This window comes from Rhododendron vialii, chromosome 13a, assembly GCF_030253575.1.
Source record: "Rhododendron vialii isolate Sample 1 chromosome 13a, ASM3025357v1".
In the NCBI taxonomy this organism is placed as follows: domain Eukaryota; kingdom Viridiplantae; phylum Streptophyta; class Magnoliopsida; order Ericales; family Ericaceae; genus Rhododendron; species Rhododendron vialii.
This window is the reverse complement of record NC_080569.1, coordinates 31,496,773-31,509,858: the sequence shown is the minus strand read 5'-3', so window position 1 is coordinate 31,509,858 and position 13,086 is coordinate 31,496,773. Positions and strand designations below refer to the sequence as shown.

Genomic DNA, 13,086 nt, shown 5'->3' with positions numbered 1-13,086 from the left:
GAGTCACATAACGGAATCGTTGAGCCGGATAAATATCGGATGATCTTGTGCCTCGTAACGTGGTGTTCCATCAGTCTTCTTCGCCATATAATTTATGTGTATAAAATTATGCATGGATCATGGATGCGGACATTGAAAACAACAATCCTATGAACAGAACTTTAAACACTAATATATGCAAATACAAATGCAATAATTCTAGCACCACACCTAAACACACATTCACAAAAACGATGAATCCTGCACATACGAAACACCGTAGTATGTGCAGGACCCATTACTAATGACTCACATGAACGACGGATCCTACATACGCTAAACACTGTAATATATACGGGACCCATCACAATGTGAATATGGGTGTGTATTTTAAATGTGGACCAACGATTCCATTCATGCTTTTTGGTTGGAAAATTAGTGTTGGTTGGGACCGACGCAGGAGTGTGCGGAGGGAAGACCATTAATAGCATAATTAGGCCCTCTTCTCGAATGAGAAATAAGTACTTATTTTTTAAGAAGTTAATTTTAAATTTAAAAATTATGTGCTTACACAATAATTTTTCTATCAATATAGATCTTATTTGATACGTCTCATTGAAATTTTTTATACGGTGTAAAAAAATTTAAAAATATAAAATAAATATTTATTTTTTAAGATGGTGTTATGTAACGGGCGTAAAAGCCGAGCCGGTGGTGCGTCTTCTGTTCCTTCCCGATATGCGAATCTCTTTACCCATTTTCCCTTTCAGCTTTTCTCCTCTATAAATATTCTACTATATCGCTCTCTCAATTCTCATTGTCTTTGGAATTGCATCCTTATCTATCTAATACACCCAAGCGACGAGGAGAAGTCAAGAGAGAGAGAGAGAGCGCGCGCGCGCGATGGCGACAGTTGGTGGAATCAAAGAAGCAGAGGGCAGCGCGAACAGCTTAGAGGTCGACAACCTCGCTAAGTTCGCCGTCGACGAACACAACAAGAAAGAGGTATCCCCCTTCTCTCTCTCTCTCTCTCTCTCTCTCTCACACGCGCGCGCGCGCGCGCGCACGCACACACACACACAACTATGATATGGCAAAATTGCTTTGTTTGATTCTTGTCAAATATTGTACCCAGCCCCTTGGGATTGTGAGAAATTGAGATATTCCTAAGAAAGAAGAGCTATTTCTCATCAAATCTCACCAAGCGAAAAAGGGGAAGGAGCTGATAGATGAGATAATCAATTTTGTACTTTTCTTTCCATTTCTCACCAAATTACTCGATCCAAATGAGTGGTTTGGCAAGGAACTCTAATCTTTTATTTTCCTGTCGAAACCCTCAATCCAAACGGGCTTACTAGTTTTCCCTTTTTATTTCTTGCCTGTTTTCTGTTTTTGTTTCTTTGACTATTATATGGGTATTGTTTTTACACTCCGATCCAAAGAAGTTCAACGTGAGGCGATGTTCATATCCCCGTAATCTGAAGTGCAAATGATGCGCGCGATTATTAGTTAATTTGATTCAAACGTGTGTATTTATTCTGAAATTTTTTCTGGGAAAATGTTGTTTAGGAATCCAAGACTAATATAAGGAGGGATTTGTTGTGGCTTTAATTGGCCTTGTCGAGGTGCACATCAACTTGCCCATACCCTGAGTTATAATAAAAAAAAAATGTAAATAAGGAGGGAGGGTGGGGATTGGGTTGCTATTCGAAGTTTGAATAGATTATCATGATTTGCATTCCAAATGTTTTAAGGAATTCTGAATCATTTTCTTATGCCGCAAGATTCGTGCCATCCAAACTGACCGGCCTAAAAGCTATGTCATGCGAGTAATCTTATTCTGTTTATTTTCGAAAACCTGTGTCATCTATATAAAGGTGACCCTTTTCTTTCTGTAGTTATATGGGACGTGGGTTCAATGGTCATCATGTTACATAGACGTTTGATCACACGTCTTTATGGGTGGAGTTCATTGAGCTAAGAGTAGCAAAAATGCTAGGAACACAACAATCCAAACACAATACCAAACATAACCTCTCACATATCTATGGGGCCCACACACACTAGTATGTGTGGACCCCACATGTATGTGATAGGTTGTGGTTGGTGTTGTGTTTGGATTGTTGTGTAGTGGATGGTCACTTCTGTATGATCATCGAGATGATTGATTCAAAATTGTTTTATGCAATAAGCGCCAAGCTTTGGCTCTTGCTATACGGGGTAAATTTTAAGGGATAGCAACCAAAATCACGGAACTAAAATGAAAAATGTAGTTAATTCTGGACCTGGTGTACAATGGGAAAAAAAGTTTTTTTAGGCTTTGTTTTAAGTGATCAGTGTACCCTTGATAGAAACATGATGTTTGTTCAGTATTTGTGTGGTGGGGAAGATTTGTCCTTCATGTAAGCTAGCATTTGAGTCCTGATTCAGTCTCCCTAAATGCGCTCACTGCGCCAGTATCATCAACTGGTGCTGTTCAGCCTAATATGGGCTGGAGGGCCCTCCAATGCTCAAGTAGATTCCTCTCAGAAAAGTATCAATGGAAAGTAAGAGAGACGAATACTTTCTTGAGGTTTTATGGACTACTTGTAGAACGGAGGACTTGGCATCAAAGCTCCTCTTGCCAAAGACACGTGCCGATCCTAAGTTTTTTAGGAGCTCTTCAACGGATATGTGATCCCATCATGTCTTCATCTGTGGCATCAGCTAAGTAATACCACCTCAGATGTGCACTGAGATGTTGTGGATTGGGCTTTTCCCTGCCTATAGCCTCAGAGGCCAAACAGCCCATCAGAGCGGCCCATTCGATTTGGGCACACTCATTCAAACACCATCTTCAATGGACTTTGGGCCTAGCCCAAAGATTGTGGCCCATCATTAAGCTTTTCAGCCCTCCAGACTTGTACCATTTGTAAATATGAGCTACAATGGCGAATATTTTCGTCAAGAGAATTTTTTTGACTTTTTCTTGGAATTATTCAGTTTATGTGAGTTTCCTGCACTCGGTTTTCATTGCATTGGTTCTTTACATACAAGCAAATGGGTTATTTAATTTCTAAAATTAAATGTGGATTCATGGTGTCTTTTTCTTTTGTATCTTGGTTCTTATTTTTATTTGTGTGGGCAGAACGCGCTTCTTCAGTTTGGGAAAGTCGTGAATGTGAAGCAGCAGGTGGTTGCTGGAACTGTTTACTACATAACACTTGAAGCAAAAGATGGTGATCAGAAGAAAGTTTATGAAGCAAAGGTCTGGGTGAAGCCATGGCTGGACTTCAAGGAGGTGCAGGAATTCAAGCTCATTGCTTAGCAAGGTAACTCTACCAATGGAACACAAATCCTTTTCTACGGTTTAAGTACGTTGTTGTTACACAGGGGTGTGGTATTACTTATCGTGTTGAGCTTGTTTATTTGTGAAATAGTTGAGAGTCATGTCATATGGATTGTATGAATTGGGAGTCTTTTTAATATTTGGAGGTTCAGATCCTGCTAGGAAGCATGGACATTGATAGGTTAGGGAAAATGAACAATAGTAACTGCTGATAAAATGATAGGATATGGTATGTCCGTAAGTTTATTGATGTCAAATCGTTCATCTTATACAACTGAACGATTAAGTTTATACCCCAATGAAGCAGGAAACCATGCTGTCCATGAGGTTCTTTGTCAGGAAAGAATGCATGAAGAGACCATGTCGCAATAATCCCTTTGGCAGTAAAAAATTATAAACCCATCACTCAAGAATCTCAAATGTGTTTAGGTGGCTGGCTTTTGGTGTGTGAGTTTACGGGAGCAGAGATCGTTCTAAAAATTGCATGTCTATAAATAATTTTCGTCTTTATCCAATTGGCCTTCTAAATTATAAACTCCAATAATCCGTGTTATAGAGGCCGGATATAGTTCTTTGGAGCTTGGACAAGTGATGCCCATCTAAGTGATGTTTCAATAGTTTTGAATTAGCCTATGGAATTTGAACTCGTGATACTTTCTAGATACTCTTGAATATGCACTTGACGTGCCCTGACTTGGAGATCTGGCTTTTCTTCTGTGTAAATACTTGTTACGGAAACCACAATAAGGAGTTTGATTGGAGCTTTTGTCTTAATAAAGAAGTTGATGCAAGCAAAGTACTTCAAAATGTAAAGTTCCATTAAGAGAGAATCATATGAATTGTGTGCCTCATGCTAATGCCACTACAGCATGGCCCTTATGTAAATGTTTATATTATCATACAATTTCAGTTGTGTGTTTGTACATTGTAGGCATCAAATCTCTGTCTCCTCTCTTCTCAATTTAAATTTGTTTGAATCAAGTATTGTTTGATCCTTTGATCCATGCCTATGCTTCAGTCCCTAGAGGTATCCATACGTTATAGTTCACTGTTCATATCTTTGGAGCTCGGTCTAGTCACACGACATTTGTGCACAAGCATGAATCAGTTGTGGATGCAATTGTTTGGAAGTTATTCATGTTTGTCCCTGTCAAGCTGGTATGGTAACAATAACCGCAAACAAGGTGATGCATAGGTGTGGTTTGACCCAGATGCCAAGATGCGTAGAAGTCGAACTTTCGTGTGTATGTAATTATGTTGCGTGTTCTTTTCCTTAGATAACCATGTCAATTAGATCTGTACTAAGAAAGTTGAACTGTTGAAAGTGACTTCATACATATTCTCCTCCTCTAGGGTCTGGAAATTTGACGTACATTTATATAGGACATGTATTTGATATACGAAGTTACTTGTTTTGCGTATGTCCCTCAGGTGTTGTGCCTTGCATTTTTTAAACTTTCTGTGTTGCTGCGTCCGTGTTTGTGCTTCTTCAGATCTGCATTTTCTTCTATAGTGTTGTCAATATTTGTTTGGAACTGTTGTCGCATGACAAAGCTGATCATTTAAAAACCTAGTGATTGCTAACTCTATGGTTAGCGCAGCCCCTCTCTCTCTCTCTCTCTCTCTCTCTCTCCTTTCTTTTTTTTTTGGCTGGGTAAGTTACGGTACGTGCTGTGCTGCTGCTGGAAACTCAACTGTTCTGCACTTTGCTGATATTTTTGTATGGTGAAATCAGTGTCAGAATTTGTAAAAATTCTTGCTTCCTCACGCTTCTTTTTATCTCTATTGTACTGCTATTGCAGTACATAAGTTCTCTGGTGTAGTTGACGGCATAAACTGATGTTTTCTTGTTTCCCTTTGCAAACTCAGGTGATAAGCAGTGCTTGTTGCTTACACTTCCAGTTGAAGTATGTGAAGCTTTCTAGGCTATTCTCCATTCAAAGGAAACAGGGCTAAATGATTTCTCAGGGTTTATCTTCTGTACTATTATTTCCTACTTTTCAGCATAACTTTCTATATGTATCTTTTATAGCCTTGGATTTGTTGGGGAATTAATGGCCAGTGTTATAATAAACAAAGTTAATAGCTAATAAAAAGTTGCGATGCTAACACTGACTATCTGTGTGCACCGTGGGAAATTCTCTGCTCGGAAAGGTTCCGGGATCATCGTGCATTCTTGTGGGGGTAGTGACCCAACAGTGGCTTTCGGGTTCTTGTAAATTTAGTTTGAATTGTGTGGTTAAGATGCTGTTTTGACCCGTATGGGATCCTAGGTTTTTTTTTGCTTTTTGAACGACTATGGGATCCTAGATTTGATCATTCTTGAATGACTTTCCTTGTAATGGAAAACTTTTTTTTTTGCGATCGCCAAAGAAGCTAACACTTCACTTACAATCATCAAATAGTAGAAGAGCGGAAGTAAAAAAGAGAGCAAAGCTGCATAGCTATTACTAACACGAAAATGACCATAGATTGGAAGCAAGCGCACATAACTGGCTTTGTGCGCTTACCATAATTGTTTCATACTTATGATCAGACTCGTCCCTGAAGGAAGGCGAGGAAGACTTGCGCCTTGGGCCCCCAAAAAATTGTATGCAATCAGTTTGGTACAATGACTTCGATAAACAATTGTAGTAGTTGTTTCTTTCAAATATACTGATTGTACTCATCCACAACGTGACACTGTAAGAGACTTTCCTGTTTGAGGAAATCCTTGAACCATCTGGCCGAAAGCTTCGGGTATCTTTTCAAACCATCTTTAAAATCCACGTAGTTGATGCCGAAACGAGACGTATAGCCCAAGCCCCATTCGAAATTATCCAACAGCGACCACGCAAAGTATCCTTTCACATTAGCACCATCCCTATCCCAACAACAATACAGTAATCATCAAGAAAGTCGGATTCGAAATTTCAGTAGATCAAATATAACTTTGTTGCCCTAGCTTGTACACAGTACTCTATCGTAAATTGCAAAACCCTTGACAAATTTGTTGTGCTGAAAACTTACTTGATTGCTTGTAGAAGGAAGGAAAGGTGGCCGCGGAAGTAATCTACCCTCTTATTGTCTTCTAGAGCTTCTTCTAGTGATAATGTCGCATTATTCACCTCATCAATCCCTGTAATTAATCAATCATGTGTATGTCTCGCAGTCACTAGATGGTATAAATAGTCTTCTTCTTTTTTTTTTAAACGGCGAAAAAGGATGTTATTAATCAAAGTAAATGATAGTCCCTCCGTTCCATATTGTTGGTCCATTACGAAATGCATAGCTTTGTTAAATTTATTGAGACCAAACTAAAAAACTAATATTGCCAATTTAATTGGGTGTCGAAAAATTTTAAAAACTACACACGGAAGTACTTTATTTTTTAATGAAAAAATTAAACGTCTTTTCGCATCGGACTAACAATATGAGACAGAGGGAGTACAATGATCAAAAGAGAACACAAGCACGAAGCATTCCAACTAGGTTGACACTCAACTCTCATGATAATCATATGCCTTTCAAGCCCTCCGGTACAAGAAGGTTGGCAAGAGGGGCCAACCTAACCAGCAATACAAGGACATTACATGGCTCAAAGAGCCGAAGTAAAGAAACAAGAACAACTAGAGCAATGTTCGACCAAAGTAAATTAGTCCCTGATCAGTAGACGCGCGTCTTCATCTACTGATCCGAAGGGACTAATTTGGTAAACCATATCGGTGCACTGAAATTGACATCATTTGATTAACCTAAAATGAGATGAATTTGTTGGATTACATACCATTCTCCGTAATGTAAATAAGTGGGTTATTGTAATTTTTCTTTATGTAGAGTAGAGTATCGTAAATGCCCCGAGGATAATCAAAGAGCCAATCTGAAGCACCCTGCAGCAAGATCATGTGAAGGAATAGAATTAAGGACAAGGAAATGTTGGAGTTAAACAATTAAGCACTACATGTACAGCAAGAAAAACTTGCCTTAAGATCTTACCTTTGGACCAATTGGAACCCCATCCTTTTGAGCTAGTAGAGAAAAGAGAAAGCTAGTTAGCTTTAAGCTAGAGCTGATCATGATTAAGGTACTACAATAACACTGTTCTTCATCATATACAAAAGAAAAATAAATGAATGTACGTAGCAAAAAAAAAAATGTTGCACATTGTGCACCACCGCCAATTAGTAATGCTCTGGATCACTTCAGAATTACACATTCTTGTGGGACTCACGACTAAGTGTAGGAATCCCATGTAAATGTGTGGTTTTAGAATGATCCGAACCACCATGTAACAGTGCTCTCGGATTGCTACTGAATAGTTACTCTACACAAGACCGGGCACACGAACTAGAACTTACTTGTAAGACTAACTTGATAATCTGTATTATAACTTGCGTTAACATTGTTTGAGTTTGGTGCTGCATGTTCCACATATTTGGCACTGTAGTAATTCAATCCAAGAAAATCGATGGATCCTTTCAACATCTGGGATTGCTCTTCGGAGAAGTTAGGAAGTCGGGTTCCCACAATAGTTCGCATTGTAAGTGGATAGTCACCCGTTGTTAGTGGGTCCATAAACCTCCAATTTACATGCATGGAAAACCAAAACTTAGGACACATAATAAAAACAAATGCAACGACCAGAAGAGAATTTGTTAAACAACAGAAACAAATTACAAAGATTAAAAGGGCTCAAGTATGAAGGATCACAACGAAGTGCGGGCATTCCAACTTTGTTGGCACCCTCGCGCGCACCTCGACAATCACAGGTCTAGATGAATGTTTCGAATGGTAGGCACATATATATCTCTTCTCATTTAACATAAGCAAAGCATATATACCAAGATTTGTACACCTTTTCCCCGTACCCAAACCCCTAAATTAAAAATAAGCTTACCCAAGGTACAACAGCTCTTAAAAGCTCAAGGGATTTATCAAGTAGGCATAAACAAGTAAACACTCCTTAGTGTTTTTCCTCCATGAATTCACATGTTTGAATTATATGAAAGTCGAACATTTCAAATCTTGGGATCACAAGAGAGTTTGCCTGATCTTTAACTTCAAAGTCCCGAAATTAGTCGAGATGCACACAAGTTGCCCTAGACATTCGGTTATCAAAAACAACTCATAAAAGCATACTAATTTTTTCAGTCCCCATGCAACTAATTGCTTATAAAGTTAATAAAACACACTCACCAACCAAACATGAAATCCATGGCCCTTAGTGCAGCGTTTTGGTTTTCCCTTGCTTCTGAGAAAGGTATCATCCAATGAGTTACCAGTGCGATTCCGATTTTACCCTTTTGCAATGCCTGCAGCTCAAGTTAATTCAAAATGAAAATGTAATTCGCAACACTGAAATTAAGCAAAAAGATGGCTCGTATAAATTCTTATAGGGATTAGATAATGTTCCAACATATAGGGATTGTCGAGCTCGACCTGATACTTCTGCTTGTACGACTTCGACGCGGCCGCGTGAGCAAGAAGTTGGTGGTGCGACACAAGATACGGCTCGACACTTGAATCTCCGCCGACGCAATTTTCTTGCCGCCAAGAAGAGCATCGGCCTGGTGCAAAGATACCGAGTGAGTATCCGAAATTGCTAAACATCCACGGCTCATTGAAAGTGATCCAATGCTTCACCCGATCGCCAAATTCTTTAAAGCAAAGATCTGCATAGTCCTTATAGTCTTCCCTGTGAAACAATTCATCAATGGGATTTGGAGGATGAATATATTGGAATTACCATATGAGCCGGCGCTGCGTATAACGTCTATTTAAGCTTTTTGTTTTTTTGTTTTTGAATCAGATCGTCTATTTAAGTAATTACTTACACAATTTCAGAACTTAGGAAACCACCATAGGCATCTTCCAGGGCTTGGGGAAGATCCCAGTGAAATATAGTCACGAATGGCTTTATACCTGCCATTCGAATAAAACACGAATCGATAAGCATATACTCCGATACTTTAATTTGAATTCAAAAGAAGAATATCCAACTAAAGGGAGAAAATTACCTCTTTTTAGGAGCTCGTTTATAAGGTCGTTGTAGTATTTGATTCCTTCCCGGTTCACTCCACCACTTAGCTTTCCGTCTACAAATAGCGTAAAACACAAGTTAATATACATGCAGGGAGTAACGCTACGTACATGTATTATGCCTAGATAATTATATATATATGAATTTTGAATATATATCGTATGGTACCCATTGACTGCATAATCTCGTACATCATCGATCCTATGACAGATTCGTATAAAATGCTTAATTAGCTCACATGATCCTCGCAGGGAAATCTCTCTTAGAGGATCTGGATCTTTGGACGACTAATTAAGAAAACTTTTAACCAAGGATACACGTTCACATTGGTTGGCATGGTTGCATTTGGCATTTGCCTGTGTACGAAATAGTACAAGGCGCAGTCTTTTTTTTTTCCTTTCTTATCGCGGACCGATGACTCGCTTGTTCAATACTGCTAACTACTATACGAGGATTTTCGGAAAGTACATCGATCTCTCCTAAAACTTACTCCAGTCGTTGACTCTTCTTCTTATATAGAACTCTTCGTAGAAACATAACGCGCGTGTAGGAATCATAAGAACTGTATATATCTTGAAACAAATGATCATCAATCTTACGTACGTGGTAAAATCCTAGACCATGAGATTGAGAATCTGTAAGCATCTAGACCAATTTCTTTCATGATCCCCACGTCCTCCTGAAACATGCATGATTATAAATTAACAAGTTATATAGGCATCACACCAATAAAAGTTTCAATAATCCAACCATATTTATGGCCATTTAAATTAATTAATGAGAGTTACTGTGATAATATGGCCGTATTAGGTGTGAGTAAAACCAAGCTTGGAAGGATGTCTATCTCATTGAGCCTCTCTGAGACATTGCCAAGATCGTTGCCCAAGCTAGTGATTAATATTACTAACATAGATAATATGAGTAGAAGTATAAGAGGATCGATCAAATATCCGACTTATATTCGCGAAAAATCATTATTGACGATCCAAGACTGTGTTTTGTTGTACAGAACAACTTATTTATTTGCTGAATGGATAGATTGAGTGACACAGTCGTGACTATACTTAACAAGTAACACAACTCTGAAAAACCCAAATACGATTTCATTTCCCTTGCAAAAAGAAGAAGGCCCGCTCCTATTAACACAGGAACAGGACGTACTGGAAAAATAGGGGTATGATTCATGTACAAAAGGCAATAATATGAACACATAATTTTTACTGACATTTATCGAAATCCCGTAAAAATACTCATCATTTGGATAACTAATTTTAGAAATGTCACTGCATGCACTATATTTTGGATGTCTGGTCAGCTAATTCATAATATCTTCAATTAGGCATTATTCTCCTAAGTCCTAACCTAAGGGAGGTAAGGAATGAGCTAGCTTCTATGATGACACTCGAACCCAATACAAGTCTTGTAGTGGCAGAGGGAGCACCTTACCACTTGTGCTACCTTTTGTTCTCCGGTTTAATTGGCTCAGTTTTCCGTATATACGTTTCAAAATAGATCAAGCTAGGGAACAACTTGATGGAGATTCATATGTACCTTGTAACGATGGTAAGAATCAACGCCCCTATCTCCATTGCTGCCATCTCTTATTTTACCTGCCATGACCCATCAAAATCTTGTTACAAAGTTTTTTTTTTCTCACCAGAAAATTGAAAGCATACTGTGACGGGTAAGGATTAAGGAATATATGGAAAATGCTATGATATGCACGCTCTTATTTGGGGTGTACGATATAGACTACTAATGGATTAAATTCACAATTTTTATCTAAATTCATGGAGTAACATTTTGTATGACACTCGTACATTGGTATAAAGATTCATAGTAATATTTGCATTTGCACAGGGATTCAAATTACATTTGTTTAAAAATTCATAACATGCAATTGTTATTAATTCATTACTATTACTGTCACAAATTGCTATCCAAAAATTATGAATTCATGATTGATGTTATCAGTTTTATACAAAATGTAGTGAATTTTCCAAGCAGGTTTTGGAGTAATTTGTTTGTTAATTGATGAAACTCGTAATAATAGAGAATAAGAGGTTAAATCAAATTTGGGAATTATAACCAACTTCTTCAATTTTTCTTAAACGACATGATGTTAGTGACTAGTAGTTAGTAGTTACAACTTACAATGGGCATCGAACAACGCCCCGTGAGAACTCGAATTCATGAACTCTCTCCTAGAAGGGACAGTAAACGTACCAACTACTCTAGCTGTTGAGTTCTAAATGTTTTGCATTTAACAAAAAAAAAAAGCAACTGATCGACCGCTCCCTGAACTACATCCAATATATAGCTTCGTCCCCGCGGCATGCAGGAGAGAGAGAGAGAGAGAGAGAGAGAGAGAGAGAGAGAGAGAGAGAGAGAGAGAGAGAGAGAGAGAGAGACCTGGATATGTATGAGTGAACGTATCCCATATGCTTGGACCGCGACCACCTTCATTTGCTGCACCTTCATACTGAGAAAATAGTGTTCGACCAAGAAAATACTAAGGTAAATGCATGTGACAATGAAGCCTAAAACCCATATAGCTTTGAAACCAGCTCAAAGAGGAAAACTACCTGATAAGCAGATGAAGCTGTCCCAAAAACAAAATCTGCCGGAAAATTGCTGCGGTTAAGCGACATCGATCTATCGCCTGATATATATATGCACGAGTTTAAGCTTTAGAAATTTCGATGTCAAGTTTTCCTTCTGGAGTAATGATGGGAAGCAAAACTAGTGGTATGGGCAATCAAATGAAATATATAAAAATCAAAGTGGCAGATGGCAGAAAGATAGTGTGGTTGGTGAGATGAAATACTCCAAAGTGGGTCATCTAATAATTCATCCCCAATTAATGCACTTTGGATTGGTTTGATCAAATTGCAAGGCCGAATTCGACAAATTTAATTAATTTTTGGACCTACAACCACAAAAATGAAGTATCACAAAGAGGTGCTATGCAGCACCGTGCTGTGCAAATCTATGTTGTCTGTGCTCGGCAATCAACGGTCCAGATCGCACGGTATTGTGTGTAATATCAACCGTTCAATCGTTAGACAATTCAGACCGTTAATTGCCGAGATCAACGGCCCGAATGTGCACAGCACGATACGCACAACACGCCCCGGCCTGGTTCCACGAAGTACATCAAATTATAATATAATAGGACAAGCGGCCTAATTGTATACTTTTCGGCATTTACATTACTTGATGTGCCCATTTACATTATCTAATCATACTTTATGCATATGAAAACTATTGTACTCCGTATAATTTGGTGTTTGAAGTCACTGAAACCAAACACCTGATCTTGAATATTCGAGAAAATCATTTTAACAAATAAAAGATAATAAATTTACAATTGGCCGAATAAAATGTAACGAAACCAAAAGTCAAATACAATAATTAAAGTTTTTTTTTTGGCCAACATGGTAGGAATTTTACTATAACTCCGAGAAATAACGAATACATCAAAGAGGTTGGTTACAAGTAAATAATCAATCAGGAGGTCTAGCTTCCCAATAATTAAGGGACTTGGCTAGGATTTCATCTACATTCTAAGAATAAAATGAGAGAGCATCGTTTCTTTACTTTGATTCCCATCTTCCCAATAAAATAAGACAATCATATTAGGTTTCGTTCCGCTAACTAAAATAAGTACTTATTTTTTGAATTAAAAGTGATGTATTGTGAGAGAATGACATGTCTCAAAAAACATAAAATAAGTACTCTGTACTTACAAAATAAGAAT

At 38.2% G+C, this 13,086-nt stretch overlaps 2 protein-coding genes across 3 annotated transcripts; one reads left to right on the top strand and one right to left on the bottom strand.

Moving 5' to 3' along the window:
• Positions 1-697: 697 nt before the first annotated feature.
• LOC131314499 (cysteine proteinase inhibitor-like) lies at positions 698-5,416 on the top strand. Of its 2 annotated transcripts, none has more exons than XM_058343182.1 (3): positions 698-984; positions 3,107-3,290; positions 5,188-5,416. In XM_058343182.1, exons 1-2 carry the CDS (start codon positions 883-885, stop codon positions 3,284-3,286), a joined length of 282 nt encoding a protein of 93 aa, XP_058199165.1. In that variant the 5' UTR covers positions 698-882; the 3' UTR covers positions 3,287-3,290; positions 5,188-5,416. The 2 variants fall into 2 exon arrangements, with proteins under 2 accessions (XP_058199165.1, XP_058199164.1); XM_058343181.1 differs by having other exon boundaries at positions 5,177-5,416.
• A 336-nt stretch (positions 5,417-5,752) lies between these two features.
• LOC131314498 (beta-glucosidase 12-like) lies at positions 5,753-12,113 on the bottom strand. Its single transcript, XM_058343180.1, has 13 exons — positions 11,912-12,113; positions 11,739-11,808; positions 10,878-10,936; positions 9,930-10,005; positions 9,304-9,381; positions 9,121-9,208; positions 8,726-8,981; positions 8,483-8,598; positions 7,645-7,865; positions 7,283-7,314; positions 7,074-7,176; positions 6,317-6,425; positions 5,753-6,170 (listed from the first exon to the last, which is right to left on the bottom strand). Exons 1-13 carry the CDS (start codon positions 11,975-11,977, stop codon positions 5,954-5,956), a joined length of 1,491 nt encoding a protein of 496 aa, XP_058199163.1. The 5' UTR covers positions 11,978-12,113; the 3' UTR covers positions 5,753-5,953.
• Between the last annotated feature and the right edge of the window lie 973 nt (positions 12,114-13,086).